At 36.9% G+C, this 21686-nt stretch overlaps 3 protein-coding genes across 3 annotated transcripts; all 3 read right to left on the reverse strand.

Annotated features, from left to right (window-relative positions):
• Nucleotides 1-2847: 2847 nt before the first annotated feature.
• Nucleotides 2848-4816, reverse strand: LOC137032765 (carbohydrate sulfotransferase 12-like). Its single transcript, XM_067404705.1, has 2 exons — nt 4740-4816; nt 2848-3938 (listed from the first exon to the last, which is right to left on the reverse strand). The coding sequence occupies exon 2, from the start codon at nt 3859-3861 to the stop codon at nt 2848-2850; it is 1014 nt and encodes a 337-aa protein (XP_067260806.1). The 5' UTR covers nt 3862-3938; nt 4740-4816.
• Nucleotides 4817-12515: 7699 nt separating this feature from the next.
• On the reverse strand, nt 12516-13529 carry LOC137032790 (carbohydrate sulfotransferase 12-like). The gene has a single exon (XM_067404739.1). The coding sequence runs from the start codon at nt 13527-13529 to the stop codon at nt 12516-12518; it is 1014 nt and encodes a 337-aa protein (XP_067260840.1).
• Nucleotides 13530-16849: 3320 nt separating this feature from the next.
• Nucleotides 16850-17863, reverse strand: LOC137032818 (carbohydrate sulfotransferase 12-like). The gene has a single exon (XM_067404777.1). The coding sequence runs from the start codon at nt 17861-17863 to the stop codon at nt 16850-16852; it is 1014 nt and encodes a 337-aa protein (XP_067260878.1).
• Between the last annotated feature and the right edge of the window lie 3823 nt (nt 17864-21686).

The following is a 21686-nucleotide window of genomic DNA, read 5'->3' on the forward strand; positions in this document are numbered from 1 at the left end:
GCTGCTTGCATCTATATTTCAGGTTTGGAATGATATTAAGGTGAGCAAATGATGACATATTGGAGTGAAATCCCTTTAAAAATATTTGCATAGAGTTAACACCTAATTTATATAAGACACTGATATCTTTCATCAGGCATTTACTTCTGTTTTGTTAAATCATCCTTTAATTGCCCTAATGAAATGAACAGTTCTTGCATAGAATCCAGAGTTTAACTGTATTCTATTTAAATGTAAGACCATAGTAGTCACAGGTAAAACCATGCTGTAAACAACTTGAATAAATTAATTTCTGCCAAAACACCATATTTCAACAGTGTTACTGGAGGTAACTACTTTAACTACCAAAACCAATACCCCCCTCGCTTATAGGCCAGTCAATAAAGAAGACAAACCAGTGGGCCGCTGTCCCTGAATGATAGGCCAGTCCTTGGCATAAAAAAAACATTGTATCAAAGTATGTTGGCCCACCATAAAGATGCCTAGTATGCTACCAATCCAGCCCTGCTCATCACATATTTGGGTATGCTTATTTTGTTACCACAGCAACCCGTGCAGATAGGTTGTTACCTATTTTTGTTACCTGGTTCAACCTTAATATTATAAAGTGATGAGAATATTTTTTGTGCATCAAAAAAACAAAATAATGACTTTTTAACAATATCTAGTGATGGCCGATTTCATAACACTGCTTCTTGAAGCTTCGGAGCTTTACGAATCGAATCAGTGGATCGGAGTGCCAGTCACGTGATATCAGCAGTTTGGTGGTTTGATTACGCAATTTGAATCACAGATTCGACTCAAAAGATTCATAACGCCCTGAAGCAGTGTTTTGAAATCGGCCATCACTAGATATTGTTAAGTCAGGGTTTTCTTTTGAAGCACAAAAAATATTCTTGTCGCTTTATAATATTAAGATACAACCACTGAATTCACATGAACTGATTTAAATATGTTTTTAGTACCTTTATGGATCTTGAGAGAGAAAGTACCATTGCTGTCTATGCAGTCCTCGCTGAGCCATCGGATTTAATCAGAAATATCTTAATTTGTGTTCTGAAGATGAACGAAGGTCTTATGGATGTAGAACGACATGAAGGTGAGTAATAAATGACATTATTTTCATTTTTGGGTAAACTAACCCTTTAACTCCTATTATAAAAAACAAACTGAAACAAATACAAAATAAGAAATGTTTATTGCATATTATACATTATAATACATACACTTGCAAATTGCACAAACATCTGATGTCACTGTTTCCATGTTCAAAAGCTCTATCAGATGCCAGAAGCAAACAACAAATGTTGCTAATATACACTCAGTGTGTTGTTATACTACTGAAGAATCATGAACCTTTATCTCCATACTGAAATCTCCAGCCTACTTTGTTACCAAAATATGATGTGTCTATGCTTCTGTTTATAATACATATACAGAGAGAGTATATGTATTAGAAGTAATAATACCAGTTGGACCCAACATGTGTCAACATATCTTTTGATTATTGGCTAGTTTATTGATTTTGAACATTGAACATTTAAAAAAGCTTTCATTGCCTTTAGTTATTAAACTATGAACTACTGTATGAAATATAAGGTAAAAAAATACAAATATGTATCATTCATATTTAATAAATCATCAAACGGCCTTTAGGCGTAATTCATATACCCAATCTATATCCATAACTCTGCAAACAAATTCACTCAATCCATTTGTGAAACAGAAAAAAAAAAAAATCTAACTCTGTGAAAGTTTTTACCAGTTGCTTGACCTGATCACATAGAAAAAAGGAGACTATAACATCAAGGAAATAGGTTATAAGTTAAGAATGAAATCTAGAGGGGAAAAAAAGATTAGAATCATAAAACAGGAGTCTATTTTTTTTTTATTTTTTTGTGCTAAATAAATTTAAAGTAAAAATAGATTCCATCATGCCTCAAAGAAGTGAAGTATGTAACCAAACTGCTTTTGTTGCCCTGTATGATGAAAACATTAGCAAAACATTGACAATGCATCCTCAACCTGCTGGTTTGCTGGCTTCATTTTGACTTTGGACCAACTTTCTAAAATTTTATCACATCAGTAGATCAGAGCGCCAAAGTCACGTGATATCAGCAGTTTGGCAGTTTGATACGCAATCAGAATCACTGATTCGACTCAAAAGATTCATAACGCCCTGAAGCAGTGTTTTGAAATCGGCCATCACTAGATATTGTTCAAAAGTAAGGGTTTGTTAGATTCCATCATGCCTCAAAGAAGTTATGTAACCAAACCACTTTTGTTGCCCTGTATGATGAAAACATTAGCAAAACATTGACAATGCATCCTCAACCTGCTGGTTTGCTGGCTTCATTTTGACATTGGACCAACTTTCTAAAATGTTATCACATCAGTAGATCAGAGCGCCAAAGTCACGTGATATCAGCAGTTTGGCAGTTTGATACGCAATCAGAATCACTGATTCGACTCAAAAGATTTATAACGCCCTGAAGCAGTGTTTTGAAATTGGCCATCACTAGATATTGTTCAAAAGTCAGGGTTTGTTAGATTCCATCATGCCTCAAAGAAGTTAAGTATGTAACCAAACCGCTTTTGTTGCCCTGTATGATGAAAACATAAGCAAAACATTGACAATGCATCCTCAACTTGCTTGTTTGCTGGCTTCATTTTGACATTGGACCAACTTTCTAAAATAAATAGCAAAAAAAAAATAACTTACACTTACATTAAATTTAAATATGACCCAGATATGTTCTTGACAGGTTTCATGGGAATCAACATAATTTCTCTTGTTTCTATTTGCATGAGGTATTGAGGAAATGCAAAACCAATTAGTCATACTCGTCACTCGTCCAGAAGTGTCTCAGGTTTCTCGTATTCAAATAATTTAAAGTCTGTTTCATAAAGATTGTACAGTTTTCTCCTATCAGCTATGGATATGTTTGCAAACCAGTCTCGCTCCCAGTCTACTGATGTCCTATCCTTGTACCCTGGGGGAAAGTGAATATATTTGTCCAGCCCAAGAATCTTCAACAAATGTTCTGTATCCTCATCAAGAGTTTCCAGCTTCCCAACAAAATCATAGTCAATTTGGCACGGATGGCAGAGTCTGTACATCTGCTGCCAGTGTTCATTGAATGGCCTCTCCTTCTCAGTCTGTGGATCTAAAAGGTACTGAATAAAGTGAGTAAAGGACAGTCTGATACCTGCAGCGAAGGCCTCTCGAGCGGAGTCAGGGGGGGTTGAAATATTAGCATAACGCTGAAGCATTGTGGAGCCATACTTTCTGTAGAAATACTCATCTGGCTTAGCAAATTTGTCCCGGAAAGCAGAAATAAGTCGTACAAAAGGGTCCCGTACAAAAAGGAACTTTGTGTAATTCTTTACTTTGTGATGCATTAAAGGACGTGATAAACGACCAAAGCGCCTCCAAAACTCGTGGGATAACGCTGGTGGTACATCAAGAGGATCCAGATATGGAGCTCCATTTGGTGCCTTCAGGTTCTGGCTGAGCACAATCATGACTCGTTTCCAGTTGGTACATGCTACCTTCGGTACAAAACAGTAAATAACACCGTGATGATCATCCACAATGAGATGGTCCAGTGCTTTGTTCGGAATCTGGTCAAATGTGATTAATTTCTCTTTAAAGTTCAGGCTGCTTTTGGCTGAGCAAAGCTCTCTTATGACACGTCTACGATGCGCTTGAAGCAGTTTCAGGTGTGTGAGATCTTGTGATGAAGCAGTGTGTAGGGAAAAAGTCCCATCTCTCATCTCATCCCAGCAAATGATTATGAAGAATATGACAAATACTGATCCCACAAGAAAGGCACACTGGAGCTGCCTCTGCATTCCCATTTTCGCTGGACACCAGATTCTCAAAAGAGATTGAATGCTAAATATTATCGTCTCTGGAATGAATCAAATTGGGAATTCTGGAGACAAACACAAAAAGGACAGTTGAATTCTGAATTTACAATCTACCACCAAATATTCTCATCACTGTATATAAACTCACACACAATGTGAAAGGAGCATAAAAGTTGATATTTCCGTCAGACGACATTCTTTTTAAAAAGATTTTATCCATGAGACGGTTAGTCTAGTTTTAAAACATTCTTCATGTTCATCGAACTGTTTAGCAACAAGCAAACTTTCTAAGATTTGAGCCAGACTGTGAATGCAACATAGGCTTTATAATATAATACACAGAACTCATGCAGCACTTTAAAATGTTCATAATTAAGGACTAGCCTTTATAATTAAGCATGTAGGAGTGATTTGTAAAAATAAATATATAAATTAATAAAATAAAAAACAGGAAATGTTTTAGTAGGGGAGCTAACATTTGACAAAAAAAAGGACAAAAAGAACATGATTTAAATCCGGCATGTTAATTTTCTGTATATTTGCGTCTGGCCTTCGCCTAAACGTAAAATAGTTGTGAAATGCCATGAGATAATGCGCTACTAGCCTATCTATTCAAAGTGAAGATTCGGCGTAATTATTTACTTTGACTATGTTCCCCACCCAATGAACACCTGTTTCACCAGAATCGCGTTTGTTAGTCGTCCATGTCTTCAGCTTTTTAGATCTTGTTAAATTGTAGTGTTATGCCAAAACGTAGTAATGCTAAGTAATAGATGCCCTGAAAGTGACACGACTAAATTACCGCATAAACAACATAGGCTACCATAGCCTACTTCTGGGTTCACCCCAAATCAACCTTTACTCACCTTCAATGAGCCATTTCTTCTCATCCTATAGTTGTTCGAATGACGTTCTTTCTTTGTGTGTGAATGTTTGAATCAAGTTTTCATTTGCAGTTGTGTTTGAATCAAGTTTCCATTTGGTTTCTCAGGGAGGTGCGCCTGTGTATTTTACGGGCGAGCCAGAGTAAACCGCTCTCTCTCCTGAACGCGCTTTCAATAGGTTAGTAGGCTAGGCGTATTTGCAAATATTTGAATATTTATATAAACAAAGTATATTATATACAGTATAGTATTTTCAGGAAATTCAGAATTGCAAAAGATCATACATTTGAATGCATTTGTTGAATCCTGTTAAACTAAAAGTTGAAGAATATTATTTTACAAGTATTCAAGTCACATGTCAGAATCATCAAATAAACTCTAGTCCATATACATCTAAGGAAACAAATGATCTGAATCCGTGTACAGAAAAACAGAAGAAAATTTTTCTTTTCATTACAATGACAACTGAACCAAAAGGTAGTCTATCCCGGATTTGGGGACGCAGGCAAAATATTACAGTGTGGGGCCCTATACAATTGCACATACCTGTATCATCCTTGAGGTTCCTTTCATCGCAGTCCCAGAGTTGTGTCCAATATTTCTACATCTTTCAGAAAAACGTAAAAATTGGAAATCACAGAACTGTCTGAGCTGTGTGGTGGCTACATTTATTTTTTATTTAGGCTATTTTAACTACAAAGTTTATATAAAAAAATAAATAAAAAATGAGTGCCTGTGTGGAAAGTGAATGCGCATGCGTTCTCTACTTGGGTCATTCACAGAACAGAGTGAGCACAAAACAATAAAAAAAAAAAAAAAAAAAAAATATATATATATATATATATATATATATATATATATATATATATATATATATATGTATATATACGTGTTGCTCAATATTTAGTTAGGCTATAGATTCAGATGAATGATATTTTCATTTGCTGCAAAAGGATACACAAGCACGTTCAGCGCTGTCACACAGATGGTTGTCGTGGTAACGGACACCACAGCAACTGCTTGCATCAGTGCACATTAGTGCTGAACACGCATCTATATATATATATATATATATATATATATATATATATATATATATATATATATATATATATAAAGCATTTTATAGGGGGTTTTGCAAAGACTATAGAATAACACAAGATGCGTCACTTGTATTGTTATGAATGGGAGAAAGTGCAACCAAAGAGCTTAGTGTATATTCTTCGGTGCAACATGCTGTAAACAAACCACACTGTTAGACTTTTTATTGTATTTTTGCGGTAATTTGGCAGCACTATTGCCAGTAAGTTACTGTAACTGCCCCTTTACAGTAGCTTAACCGTAAATGTGTTTTACAGTAAGATGTCCTTACCGCAATTTCATTTTACAGTATGATGCCCTTACCGCTACTTATTTTTACAGTATAATAATATTACAGTAATTTTACTGTAATTTATTTGTTTAATTTTATTTAACATAAATGCTACTGAATTTAATAAAATTCCAAATAAGTGACTTGAGTCCATGTATATCAATATATATTTGTATTCACTGTCACAATCAATTACATCCATTTTATTTATCATGGTGCAACATAAAAAAAGAGACCTGAATTCATAACAAAAGCAGAGATCAAGACAATGCCCAATAAAACACATGAACAAAACCTTCCAGTTGGTCTTGACTGGTCTCCATATTGATGGCTGATCTGAAACAAAACATTTGAAAAATTACATTTATATCACCACACTTGTGCTAATCCACAGCATTAAAAAAAATAATATACATCTATATACAGTATATGGTTGGCAGCAACCAATACTTTTTTTGTTAACCACTTGTTAGGCACTTTATTTAAACTTTTAAAATATTTTCTTCATTTGTATTAAATATAAATGCCTTTCTGATCTGATTTGTGATGGGAAAAGGGATAAGAGCGAGTTTGGCATAAGGCGGATTCGAACCTGGGTTGATCACAATAAAATCAACAGCCTATGTCACTACAGACGTTAGAAAATAATGTCTTTTTAATATGTAACTGAAAACATTTGAAGGCTAAGTTACGACCTATGTACAATAAATTGGACATATGTTGGTATTTTAAGCATGAAATGGGGTAAATTCCCTGTTTGGGTTGACGCACAACAACTTACCAGTGTAAAAACTATGTAAGTTTACGCTCAATTTCTTTGCTTGAATGCAACTGAGCAGCCGCCATCTTGTTTGAATTATTTTTCTGGACGTTCCAAGCTGGTCACGTGATAGGCTGCTAGTATTCTGATTGGAGGATCTCAAAAAATTCATTTACAGCACTACTGCTTTTGAATAAACAATAAAGTACTGTAAATTCTCATATACAGTAACTTACTGTAAATATAAAAAATACCCATAATGCATTGCACATTACAGTAAATAACATATATGGTATTTTACTGGGATTTTTTGCAGTAAGTAACTGTAAAATTACAGCAAAGTCTAACAGCATGGCAGACTGTACAGAGCTTATGCTCATTTACAATCATTTTATCACCAAAGGTGCTTACTACTTGCTTATTTTAGGGAAACGAAGAAGGAAAAATGGGCGCATAAGGCAAGAGAAGGTGTTATAACTTTTATTTTATGTTATTTAACCGTGCACTTGCATAAACACCACATCTGTAGGGGCTGCCATTGTTGTTTCGCAGGCTATGTGACGTCAGTGCACGGAACTTGGAGTACATCGATCTAGTACGAATTCACGGGTGGGAAGTCATGGGTTTGACTACCGTTCCAGTGCATTTTCACAGGTAGAAGATTGGAAAAACATGGCATCAGTCCCACCTTCTAAATAAGAGCCAATCACCGATTGGTAAAGTTATTGCGTCACTGCAGCGGCCGTGAGAAACGCCGGTTTCTATAGAAACAGTCAGATGAATGCCTCCGAGACGCGCATTTAGGACTGTGCATGCGCATTAGGCTGATCCAGCCAGAAAAATAGTTTTTTGTCATGATTCGAACGTTTAGAAACAATTTATGAGACAGTTGTTGTCAGATTTCATTGGTGATTTCAAATATGAAATTTAAACAAAAGCTTTGCAAACAGCTTTAGAGAATTTGATGTTTCCTCATTCAAAGAGAAATGACTTGTCTTAAAAGGACTTTGGCTTTTGGGCACCCGAGGCAGTTAATGGTAAGTCTGAGAAGGGCCTGAGAAGAAAAAAAACTTTCTAGTGCTTTAACATCAGAAAAGGAAAGGTAAAGGATAGAAAGGAAAAAGGCCGGAAAAGAAGAAAAGAAGATACATCTAGCATAGGAGAGTCAGAGAATGAAGGAAGAGAACAGAGAAAAGTAGGAGAGGAGTCACTGAATATAGTAGTTAGATTTGAGAGTGAAGGAGGTGTTAAGAAGACTGATCTGATTAAGCTGACAAATATTATAAGAGGACAGGTTGGGGAAGTAAATATGCAAGAGTATTAGGAGATGGGAATCTACTAATAGGATGTAATACTGAAGTGCAAATAGACAAAGCAAAGAAAATCGCAAACATTGGGAAAGTCAAAATCGTTAAGGTAGTGAGAGTTGGTAGAACAGAAGCAATGGTAGTAAAGGAGTGATTTATGGGGTTCCTCTAAATGTTAGGCTAAAGGATCTAGAAGAGCACGTGATGTCATTCAGGTTTAAAATGGGGAGCTAATTTTACAGCCTTGAAATATATTGATCTAGCAATGATAAGATCAAGTTTAGACTATGGCTGCACCGTGTATAGATCAGCATCAAAGTCTATGTAAGCAAAATTAGATATAGTGTAAGCTCGAGCTCTAAGAATTTGTTTAGGGGCAGTAAGATCCACACCAGTATGTGCAATGCAGGTGGAAGCTGGGGAAATGCCTTTCGGGCTACGCAGTCTTCAGTAAGCAGCTGACTAAATATTAGAGGGCATGGAGAATATCATCCAGTGAAAAATGTCTTGCAGTTGAGTTGAGAGAAGGAGAAAGTATATAAAGAAAGCTTTTGATGGACAGGACATCAAATAGCAAAAGATGTAAGAATATATAATAAAGAATTTGAGAAAACTGTAATATGGCCAATTAAACCAGTTTGGAGTGTCCAAAGGTAGATTTGGAGCTACTGAACATCAGACAATGTGATAGGAATCTGATATAATAGAAGAATATCATAGATATAGGGAGTATAAATATAAGTACTGTATTCAGATCTTTACAGATGGATCTAAGGAAGCAAATACAACTGGTTTAGGAGTTAGTGTGCCAAGGTGTAAAGTGGATATTAGTAAAAGAACATCTGATTGCTGTTTGCTGTAGAGTTTGTTGCCATATTGGAAGCAGTAGACTGGATTGTAGAAAGCGGCACCAACAAGTTTTTTTAATATGTAGTGACTCTGTATTTACTCTTTTGAGCATTAAATCAGGCACAATTAGAAACCATAAGGGCTTGATCTATGATATTTTATTTATTTATACAATAGCAGTTAGGCAGGGGAAGAATATTGCATTCATGTGGGTTCCGGCTCATTCAGGTATTTTGGGCAATGAAAGGGCAGACAAGTTGGCAAAAATGGCAACTAAAAAGGAAAATGTTGAAATCAATATTAGGTTATCTAAATCAGAGGGAAAGAGCATAGTGTAGAAAAAAATAATGGGCAAATGGCAGCAGCGGTGGCAGAATGAAACAAAAGGGAGGCATTTATATTCAATACAAAGCAGAGTGGGTGTATCAAATGGTATGAGTAGGAGAGAACAAGTCATTTTAAAGGTGCCCTAGAACCAGTTTTTACAAGATGTAATATAAGTCTAAGGTGTCCCCTGAATGTGTCTGTGAAGTTTCAGCTCAAAATACCCCATAGATTTTTTTACATTTATTTTTTTAACTGCCTATTTTGGGGCATCATTAACTATGCACCGATTCAGGCTGCGGCTCCTTTAAATCGCGATCCGAATGAGTTTGATAGTGCTTCGTGGCTAAAGCTAACATTACACACTGTTGGAGAGATTTATAAAGAAGTTGTGTTATAAAGAAGTTGTGTTTATGCATTATATAGATCGGAAGTGTTTAAAAATGAAATTAGCGACGGCTCTCTTGTCTCTGTAAATACAGTAAGAAACGATGGTAACTTTAACCACATTTAACAGTACATTAGCAACATGCTAACGAAACATTTATAAAAACAATTTACAAATATCACTAAAAATATCATGTAATCATGGATCATGTCAGTTATTATTGCTCCATCTGCCATATTTCACTATTGTTCTTGTTTGCTTACCTAGTCTGATGATTCAGCTGTGCACAGATCCAGACCTTAATACTGGCTGCCCTTGTCTAATGCCTTGAACATGGGCTGGCATATGCAAATATTGGGGTCATACATATTAATGATCCCGACTGTTATGTAACAGCTGGTGTTATGTTGAGATTCGCCTGTTCTTCTGAGGTCTTTTAAACAAATGAGATTTACACAAGAAGGAGGAAACAATGGTGTTTGAGACTCACTGTATGTCATTTCCTTGTACTGAACTCTTGTTATTCAACTATGCCAATATAAAAAAAAAAACATTTGATTCTAGGGCACCTTTAAGCAAAATATAAGAATGGGGCATAGCAATCTTAATGGCACTTATGGGAAAACACCCAACAGGAATGTGCACACAATGTCAGGAGTATGCGATGGTTGAGCATGTTTAAATATCTTGTGGGAGGTTTATTCAAGAAAGACAAGAAATGATGATCCAGTTACAGAGTTTAGGGCAGGTAGAGGGAAGTGTTAAAAGTATTTTACAGTGTGCAGAGAAACAAAATGCATGCATGGTTGTGTTAAATAGACCCTTTTCACAGACTGTGATGAAGCGTTTTAACGGTCATCAATATCATAAATCCTGCAAAGTTTAAATGGGTTATGCAGAGTAATTTGAGTAAAACTGAGAAATGTGTAATCTCAGTTATAGTATTAACCTTAATTTCATATATTGAACATATTCTTGTCAACATTTTTGAAATTGTTTTTGTGTTCATTGAGATATTGTTTAAAATGTTAGTTTTCAAAAAGGGGGTGTACTCATTTATGCTGAGCACTGGCCTAATAGGCCTAATATATATGTATTAGGCCTATTTGTTTTTTGTTTTTTTTCTTGTTGGCACTATGGTTATCATTATCTTATAAAAACAAACTGAAACAAATACAAAAATTTTTATAGATACATTTTAATACACTTGCACGCACATGGAAAAAAGCTAGTGATGGGCTAAATAACAATGAATACATAGAAAAAAACAGTATAATACATAAGCAACATGAATAAACCATTCAGATACAAGAAAATACATAGCATTTATAGAAACAAAAATATGTTCCATGTAATAAATCAATGTAAAAAGAAAAAAAAAGGGCATCGTATCTTGATTACACTCATTTAAAAAAAATGTCAGGTCCAAAAGCTCTATCAGATGCCAGAAGCAAACAACAAATGGTGCTATAAACACTCAGTGTGTTATTGTATGCCTTGTTACAACAATGCCTTGTTTCGTGGCATTAATGCCGGTTTTGCATACCTTAGCACTTAGCCAAGTGTTGCATGATTTAATATGTTTCTAGCGTGTTTGGTACGTACGTATATGGCATATTTAAATGTGTGTCTGGGAGTGAATTACAGTGTAAAGCATGCCATTTCCTGTTGTCAGCAGGTTGCACTATGACTAACTGAAAAGTGAAATGTAGACATCTTAAGGCAAGGACTCTTATCAAACATGTGACATTTGGGGCAGTTCGGACATTGTATGCCAGAGTTACAACAACTTCCTTTTTAATGGCGAAACATCGAACTTTGTCAGGCCACCACGGACACGTCCTACAGCGAAAACTCTAGATCAGTGATCTCAAACTCAATTCCTGGTGCGCCACAGCTCTGCACAGTTTAGCTCCAATCAGCTCCAACTCACACGTGCTTGGAAGTTTCTATTAATCCTGAAGACCTTGATTAGCTGGATCAAGTGTGTTTGATTAGGGTTGGAGCAAAACTGTGCAGAGCTGTGGCCCTCCAGGAATTGAGTTTGAGACCACTGCTCTAGATCTTCGCAATTTAAAAAAATTTAAAATATCTCACTTCCTGTTGGGTTTTCAGATTGCTCCCAGGGACTTTTTTGTAGGTATTGGGATGTTACACGTGTCTACCGAATTTCATACTTCTAAACGTAGAGTGAAGGGCACTTAATTGAAATTTTGTAGGTGGCACTATTGAGTAATTTTGCCACAACCAATTCTGAAACTCATATCAGATGTACATTTTCAACGCTTCTGATGCGTGTTCAAAGTTTCATGAGTTTTCAAGCATGTTTAGGCCCTCAAAAATGTGATTCATTTCGGAGAAGAAGAAAAACAGAAATCAGTCGTACAAAAGGATCCCCTACAAAAAGTGCTCGGGCCCTAAAAATCTAGAATAGGATCATAAAACAGGAGTCTTAAATCTATTTAACACACACACACACACACACACACACACACAAAAATTAAGTAAAAATAGATTCCATCATGCCCCAAAGATGTTTTGTTTTTGTTTTTTTAGCGAAACATTGACAATGCATCCTCAACCTGTTTGTTTGCCAGCTTCATTTTGATATCGGATCAACTTTCTGGAGTCCAAAAAAAAGCAAAAAACCCTAACTTACACTTGCACTGAATTTAAATATGACTGACATATGTTCTTGACAGGTTTCATGGGATTCAATATAATTTCTCTGCAATGCAAAACCAATTAGCCATACTCGTCACTCATCTAGAAGTGTCTCAGGTTTCTCGTATTCAAATAATTTAAAGTCTGTTTCATAAAGATTGTACAGTTTTCTCCTGTCAGCTATGGATATGTTTGCAAACCAGTCTCTCTCCCAGTCTACTGATGTCCTATCCTTAAGCCCTGGGGGAAAGTGAATATATTTTTCCAGCCCAAGAATCTTCAACAAATGTTCTGTATCCTCATCAAGAGTTTCCAGCTTCCCAACAAAATCATAGTCAATTTGGCACGGATGGCAGAGTCTGTACATCTGCTGCCAGTGTTCATTGAATGGCTTCTTCTTCTCAGTCTGTGGATCTAAAAGGTACTGAATAAAGTGAGTAAAGGACAGTCTGATACCTGCAGCGAAGGCCTCTCGAGCGGAGTCAGGGGGGGTTGAAATATTAGCATAACGCTGAAGCATTGTGGAGCCATACGTTCTGTAGAAATACTCATCTGGCTTAGCAAATTTGTTCCGGAAAGCAGAAATAAGTCGTACAAAAGGGTCCCGTACAAAAAGGAACTTTGTGTAATTCTTTACTTTGTGATGCATTAAAGGACGTGAGAAATTACCAAAGAGCCTCCAAAACTCGTGGGATAACGCTGGTGGTACATCAAGAGGATCCAGATATGGAGCTCCATTTGGTGCCTTCAGGTTCTGGCTGAGCACAATCATGACTCGTTTCCAGTTGGTACATGCTACCTTCGGTACAAAACAGTAAATAACACCGTGATGATCATCCACAATGAGATGGTCCAGTGCTTTGTTCGGAATCTGGTCAAATGTGATTAATTTCTCTTTAAAGTTCAGGCTGCTTTTGGCCGAGCAAAGCTCTCTTATGACACGTCTACGATGCGCTTGACGCAGTTTCAGGTGTGTGAGATCTTGTGATGAAGCCGTGTGTAGGGAAAAAGTCCCATCTCTCATCTCATCCCAGAAAATTATTATGAAGAATGTGACAAATACTGATCCCACAAGAAAGGCACACTGGAGCTGCCTCTGCATTCCCATTTTCGCTGGACACCAGATTCTCAAAAGAGATTGAATGCTAAATATTATCGTCTCTGGAATGAATCAAATTGGGAATTCTGGAGAAAAACACAAAAAGGACAGTTGAATTCTGAATTTACAATCTACCACCAAATATTCTCATCACTGTATATAAACTCACACACAATGTGAAAGGAGCATAAAAGTTGATATTTCCGTCAGACGACATTCTTTTTAAAAAGATTTTATCCATGAGACGGTTAGTCTAGTTTTAAAACATTCTTCATGTTCATCGAACTGTTTAGCAACAAGCAAACTTTCTAAGATTTGAGCCAGACTGTGAATGCAACATAGGCTTTATAATATAATACACAGAACTCATGCATTGCAGTACAATCTACTACCACAAAATATTCTGGTATCACTTTAGAATACTGATCCTTCATTAATGAATAACTACACAGGAACAAATGAATAATGCATTATTAACACTCTAGTAAAGACTATTAACAAGAAACTCTGATTAATGAATTAGTTAGTAATAGTGCTCAGTTGAAGGTAGTAGTTCAATATTAGCTAATCAGTAACTACTGTTTTTTCATACCTCCAAATGACTGTGATTTTAACAGCAAAAGACTGTAAAAATGCTGCGGTGAAAAACTGTCAATTGGTTTCCGGAAAGTTTTCGTACTATATACGGTGAATAACTAATAGATCTAATGTTATGTAATTTTACGGTAAAATACCGTTAAATTCACAGTTTTTGGAAGTGAAAAATAACAATTCATTGTAAAATTTACAGTGAAAAAACGTAAATTTCTATTCACACATTTGATATATTTTCGTTGAAATAACTCTGTTTCTTCTTAGTTTTTCTCATTTTAAAAAATAAATAAATCAGTTATGTACATTAGGGTTTTATGTTACATCTAATGTTGTTAAATTAATGTTTATTGCATTTTGTAAATTTCATGCATGTTACCATGATGGTGTTTAGTGTGTGTGTGTGAATGACACTGTGTGCACCTTCTACATGTTAGTGTTGTCCTTCTCAGCTTGTGGAAAATCTGCTTGTGATGAACTTTGATTCATCATGTGACTCTTATCACCACTGTGTTTGATGACTGGCAGTGTATTATAAAGGTACAAAACAGATATTAGTACTTCATTAGGTTGGTAAATTAACATATCAGTTAATGAAATACGTTATTTTACCGTAAATTTAACAGATTTTTTTTTACGTTGCTACTGTATTTTTTACGGTAAAGTTCTGGCAACCGCAGCTGCCGTTTTTTTACCATAAATTTTACAGGGATTTTTTTTACAGTTTACTAAAAAACTACTATATACAGGTTTATAATTAACATGAATGATGCATAATGTATAATTAATTCTAAAGTAAACACACTAGTAATGACTGAAGTATTACTAAATCCTTAAGAAGGAATTAATAATTATTTGGATCAGTATTCTAAAGTGAAAAGCATGATAACTACTGAAGTCATTGTAAACTTTTGATGTTTTTGTATGTTGTGTACAATAATTCCTTATGATGTATTTGGTAACACTTGAGTAATTACTAGTGGATTACCATGATCTTCAGTTTAGAAGTAATTATACATTATGCATTATTCACATTAATTACGAACATGTATATAGTAGTTCTTAGTAGTTCTCTGGGAGGTATGAAAAAACAGTAGTTACTGATTAGCTAATAGTGATCTACCTTCAACTGAGCACTATTACTAACTAATTCATTAATCAGAGTTTCTTGTTAATTAATAGTAGTTAATAGAGTGTTAATAATGCAATAATCATTTGTTCCTGTGTAGCCATTTATTAATAAAGGATCAGTATTCTAAAGTGTTACCAATATCCACTATAGCCTAAACTCACACACAATGTGAAAGTAGCATAAACGCTCATTTTCCATCAGATTACATTCATTTAAAAAAAAAAAAATATCCATGAGTTGGTTCGTCTGGTTTAAAACAGCATTCTTCATATTCAACTAGCTGTTTAGCAACAGATAAACTTATTAACATTTGAATCAGCATGGACTGCATGCAACATAGACTTTATAATAGGCTATAATACACAGAATTCATGCAGCACTTTAAAATGTTCATAATTTAGAACTAGCCTTTATAATTAGGCCTGTAAGGGTGATTTGTTAAAAAAATAAAATAAATAATAAATAATAATAATTCATTTAAAAAATAAATCAGGAAATGCTTTAGTAGCTAACATTTCACAAAAAAGAAAAGAAAAAGAAAAGAAAAAAAAGAGGATGATGACGGTCCTGCATACACACGAGAAAAATCAGGTTTGTTTGTTTTTAGTTTCCATGCTCATATATTTATATTAATGCAATTGTAATAAGCAAAAGTTGTTTTATTCCATGTTTCTTCAAGAAGGTGAGTGAAGAGGATGTTTATGCTGTCATTCTTTTCAAATAACCTACATACGCTAGTTACATATGCTAGTTTCACTGATGTCTTTGTTATGATGAGAATGTGCTGCAATCCTGTGCATTAGTATGTCTGAGATCATCTTCATATGCTAAATGTAAGCACAATCACAGCTGTTATTGCTACTAGTTGATTCTTCACTCAGCATGTTAAGGCGCACAGGAATAAGTGATTATTTCTCATAACATGCAATACATTGCTTTTAATATTTCTATGTTTTGTAGTAATCAAGAGAAGTGTTATCATTGCTGAAGAAATGGCAGATTTTAATCCTCAGACACCAAGTAGTGCAAGCCCTGAAGAAATAACACCATAGACATAATCTTCTCTGACACAACCAATTCTGAAACTCATATCAAATGTAAATTTTCACCACTTCTGACGCGTGTTCAAAGTTTCATGAGTTGTCAAGCATGTTTAGGCCCTCAAAAATGTGATTCATTTCGGAGAAAAAGAATAACAGACTGAGCAATTCCAATAGGGTCCTCACACCAAAATTCTTCCGGAAAACAGAAATCAGTCGTACAAAAGGATCCCCTACAAAAAGTGCTCGGGCCCTAAAAATCTAGAGTAGGATCATAAAACAGGACACACACACACACACACACAAAAATTAAGTAAAAATAGATTCCATCATGCCCCAAAGATGTTTTTTTTTTTTTTTTTAGCAAAACATTGACAATGCATCCTCAACCTGCTTGTTTGTCAGCTTCATTTTGATATCGGATCAACTTTCTGGAGTCCAAAAAAAAGCAAAAAACCCTAACTTACACTTGCACTGAATTTAAATATGACTGACATATGTTCTTGACAGGTTTCATGGGATTCAATATAATTCCTCTGCAATGCAAAACCAATTAGCCATACTTGTCACTCATCTAGAAGTGTCTCAGGTTTCTCGTATTCAAATAATTTAAAGTCTGTTTTATAAAGATTGTAGAGTTTTCTCCTGTCAGCTATGGATATGTTTGCAAACCAGTCTCGCTCCCAGTCTACTGATGTCCTATCCTTAAGCCCTGGGGGAAAGTGAATATATTTTTCCAGCCCAAGAATCTTCAACAAATGTTCTGTATCCTCATCAAGAGTTTCCAGCTTCCCAACAAAATCATAGTCAATTTGGCACGGATGGCAGAGTCTGTACATCTGCTGCCAGTGTTCATTGAATGGCCTCTCCTTCTCAGTCTGTGGATCTAACAGGTACTGAATAAAGTGAGTAAAGGACAGTCTGATACCTGCAGCGAAGGCCTCTCGAGCGGAGTCAGGGGGGGTTGAAATATTAGCATAACGCTGAAGCATTGTGGAGCCATACGTTCTGTAGAAATACTCATCTGGCTTAGCAAATTTGTCCCGGAAAGCAGAAATAAGTCGTACAAAAGGGTCCCGTACAAAAAGGAACTTTGTGTAATTCTTTACTTTGTGATGCATTAAAGGACGTGATAAACGACCAAAGCGCCTCCAAAACTCGTGGGATAACGCTGGTGGTACATCAAGAGGATCCAGATATGGAGCTCCATTTGGTGCCTTCAGGTTCTGGCTGAGCACAATCATGACTCGTTTCCAGTTGGTACATGCTACCTTCGGTACAAAACAGTAAATAACACCGTGATGATCATCCACAATGAGATGGTCCAGTGCTTTGTTCGGAATCTGGTCAAATGTGATTAATTTCTCTTTAAAGTTCAGGTTGCTATTGGCCGAGCAAAGCTCTCTTATGACACGTCTACGATGCGCTTGACGCAGTTTCAGGTGTGTGAGATCTTGTGATGAAGCAGTGTGTAGGGAAAAAGTCCCATCTCTCATCTCATCCCAGAAAATTATTATGAAGAATATGACAAATACTGATCCCACAAGAAAGGCACACTGGAGCTGCCTCTGCATTCCCATTTTCGCTGGACACCAGATTCTCAAAAGAGATTGAATGCTAAATATTATCGTCTCTGGAATGAATCAAATTGGGAATTCTGGAGACAAACACAAAAAGGACAGTTGAATTCTGAATTTACAATCTACCACCAAATATTCTCATCACTGTATATAAACTCACACACAATGTGAAAGGAGCATAAAAGTTGATATTTCCGTCAGACGACATTCTTTTTAAAAAGATTTTATCCATGAGACGGTTAGTCTAGTTTTAAAACATTCTTCATGTTCATCGAACTGTTTAGCAACAAGCAAACTTTCTAAGATTTGAGCCAGACTGTGAATGCAACATAGGCTTTATAATATAATACACAGAACTCATGCATTGCAGTACAATCTACTACCACAAAATATTCTGGTATCACTTTAGAATACTGATCCTTCATTAATGAATAACTACACAGGAACAAATGAATAATGCATTATTAACACTCTAGTAAAGACTATTAACAAGAAACTCTGATTAATGAATTAGTTAGTAATAGTGCTCAGTTGAAGGTAGTAGTTCAATATTAGCTAATCAGTAACTACTGTTTTTTCATACCTCACAGAGAGAACTACTATATACAGGTTCAAAATTAACATGAATGATGCATAATGTATAATTAATTCTAAAGTAAACACACTAGTAATGACTTTTTAATGAAATTACCAAATCCTTCAGGAGGAATTACTAATTATTTGGATGAGTATTTTAAAGTGAAACACATGATAATTCTCTAGTAACTACTGAAGTCATTGTAAACTTTTGAGGTTTTTGTATGTTTTGTACAATAATTCCTTATGATATATATTGGCAACACTTGAGTAATTACTAGTGGGTTACCATGATCCTCACTTTAGAATACTGATCCAAATAATTAGTGGTTCCTTTAGAATTATGTAGTAAATCTTGAGTTGTTACTATCCAATACTTTACAATGACTTCAGTAGTTACTAGAGAGTTATCATGTTATTCACTTTAGAATACTGATCCAAATAATTAGTAATTCCCTCTGAAGGATTTGGTAATAAGTACGAACATGTATATAGTAGTTCTTAGTAGTTCTCTGGGAGGTATGAAAAAACAGTAGTTACTGATTAGCTAATAGTGAACTACCTTCAATTGAGCACTATTACTTACTAATTCATTAATCAGAGTTTCTTGTTAATTAATAGTCGTTACTAGAGTGTTAATAATGCATTACTCATTTGTTCCTGTGTAGCCATTTATTAATAAAGGATCAGTATTCTAAAGTGTTACCAATATTCACTATAGTCTAAACTCACACACAATGTGAAAGTAGCATAAACGCTCATTTTCCATCAGAGTACATTCGTTTTAAAAAATATTTTATCTATGAACTTGTTCGTCTGGTTTAAAACAGCATTCCTCATATTCAACTAGCTGTTTTGCAACAGACAAACTTATGAAAATTTTTGTCAGTATGGACTGCATGCAACATAGTCTTTATAATATGCTATAATACACAGAATTCATGCAGCACTTTAAAATGTTCATAATTCAAAAATGTTCATCAATAATTTCATAAAACTAGCCTTTATAATTAGGCCTGTAAGGGTGATTTGTTAAAAAACATAAATAAAAAATTATAATAATAAATAATAATAATAATAATTCATTTAAAAATAAATCAGGAAATGCTTTAGTAGCTAACATTTGACAAAAAAAGAAAGAAAAAAAGAAAAGAAAAAGAAACGTAAAATAGTTATGAATTGCCATGAGATAATGCTAGCCTATCAGTGAAGTTTTCGCGTAATTATTTATCAGTAACACGACATTACCAACATTTATCCCCACCCAACGAACGTACTCGGTTACTAACGTAACCTCGGTTCCCTGAGATACGGAACGAGTACTGCGTATGGGAAAGGTCTCCTTTTTCCCCGTTACTGAAGCCTTTTTCAATAACGCAGTGTAACTGCATCGTCATTGGTTCACTCATAGACAAGTTGTTGAACCAATGACGGCGCGGCATAGCCGCTCGGCCTATGGCGACAAAGCCCGCGAATATTCCCGCCGAAATGGGCGGGGTAGCTATATAAGCAGGCGCGTCGCCATAGGATTTCAGGTCATTCGACTGAAGCGACGACACTGAAGCCGCAGCCTCGTGGCACGGCATGTAACGCAGTACTCGTTCCGTATCTCAGGGAACCGAGGTTACGTTAGTAACCGAGTACGTTCCCTTTCGATACTTCACTCGTACTGCGTATGGGGAACGAATTCAACCGCGCCGTGCCACGGCAGGGAACGACTGGACTTGTCTTGGACACCGCGAGGGAACCAGGAGGACAAGTGAGAAGGCTGGAGCCGTCGAACCCTTGTTACACTACTAAAAGGGGAGTTAACTCCCAGAGTGGCATGAAGCGGAGCTCAATAGAGGCCGCTGGATCATACCGAGATGACCGAGCTTGTAAGGTCGGGACATCCAAATGATAAAAACTGACAAAAGTGGACGGCGAGGACCAGCCGGCTGCCTCACAGATGTCTTTAATCAAAACTCCACTAGACCAGGACCAAGAGGAAGCAATTCCTCTAGTGGAGTGGGCTCTAACTCCTATGGGGCAGTTGAGGCCCATAGAGGAGTAACAAAGAGTGATAGCATCGACTATCCGACACGCAAGACGTTGCTTTGAGACTGAAGACCCTTTGGTGCAGCCACCAAAGCAGATAAAGAGCTGATCGGATTGCCGGAAAGGCTGTGATCGCTCAACGTAGGTCCTTAATGCCCTGACGGGGCAGGCCAATTCCAGCTCTCGCTTGTCCGACGAGGGAGGAAGCACTGAGAGGGAAATGACCCGTGCTCTGAATGGAGTCAAGACCACCTTAGGGACGTAGCCATGCCTAGGTTTCAAAACGACTTTGGAGTCGTTGGGCCCGAACTCAAGGCATGCAGGGCTCACGGAGAGGGCCTGCAAGTCACCAACTCGCTTAACCAATGCTAGTGCAAGTAGCAGAGCGGTTTTGAGCGTCAGGGGCCTGAGGTCAGCTGAACGCAGTGGCTCAAAGGGAGGCCCTTTAAGAGCTCTGAGGACCAAAGAGAGGTCCCAGGTGGGAACAGTGAGAGGACGAGGAGGATTTAATCGCCTAGAACCTCTCAAGAAACGCACCAGGAGGTTGTTTCGTCCCACTGACTGGCCAGCAATAGGAGCGTGAAACGCTGCAATGGCTGCTACGTAAACTTTGAGCGTTGAAGGTGTGAAACCCAGACTCAAACGCTCCTGGAGAAAAGACAGTATCGGAGATACGTCACACTCCACTGGGTCTATGTTGCGTGTAGAACACCAGTCAACAAAGACCGACCATTTCTGGGCGTAGAGGCGTCTCGTGGACGGAGCTCTCGCCTGAGAAATGGTATTCAGCACCTCCCTGGGGAGGTTAGCAGGCTCCCGTCGAGGGACCAGAGGTGCAGAGCCCAGAGTTCTGGCTGGGGATGCCAAATCGTCCTGTTCGCCTGAGAGAGGAGGTCCCGTCTCAGGGGGATCGGCCACGGGGCTTTCGTGGAAAGCCTGAACAGCTCTGAGGACCAAACTTGGCTCCTCTAGAGCAGGGCCACCAGGAGGACTCTGTGCTTGTCTTCCCTGATTAATCTGATGATCTGCAAGATCAGAGCAATCGGGGGAAAAGCGTAAAGGAGGGTGCTGGGCCAGACGTGAGCCAGCGCAATGTCCTCCTTCGAGAAATAAATTGGGCAGTGAGAGTTGTCTTCTGAGGCGAAGAGGTCTACCTCTGCCTTCCCGAAGAACTCCCAGATCGTGAGAACTGTCTGGGGGTGGAGCATCC

The sequence above is a fragment of the Chanodichthys erythropterus genome, chromosome 12 (genome assembly GCF_024489055.1).
Source record: "Chanodichthys erythropterus isolate Z2021 chromosome 12, ASM2448905v1, whole genome shotgun sequence".
Taxonomy (NCBI): Eukaryota; Metazoa; Chordata; class Actinopteri; order Cypriniformes; family Xenocyprididae; genus Chanodichthys; species Chanodichthys erythropterus.

Bases quoted from the DNA above. Each gene is read 5' to 3' on its own strand.
- LOC137032765 (XM_067404705.1), bottom strand. From the start codon at position 3,861: ATGGGAATGCAGAGGCAGCTCCAGTGTGCCTTTCTTGTGGGATCAGTA.
- LOC137032790 (XM_067404739.1), bottom strand. From the start codon at position 13,529: ATGGGAATGCAGAGGCAGCTCCAGTGTGCCTTTCTTGTGGGATCAGTA.
- LOC137032818 (XM_067404777.1), bottom strand. From the start codon at position 17,863: ATGGGAATGCAGAGGCAGCTCCAGTGTGCCTTTCTTGTGGGATCAGTA.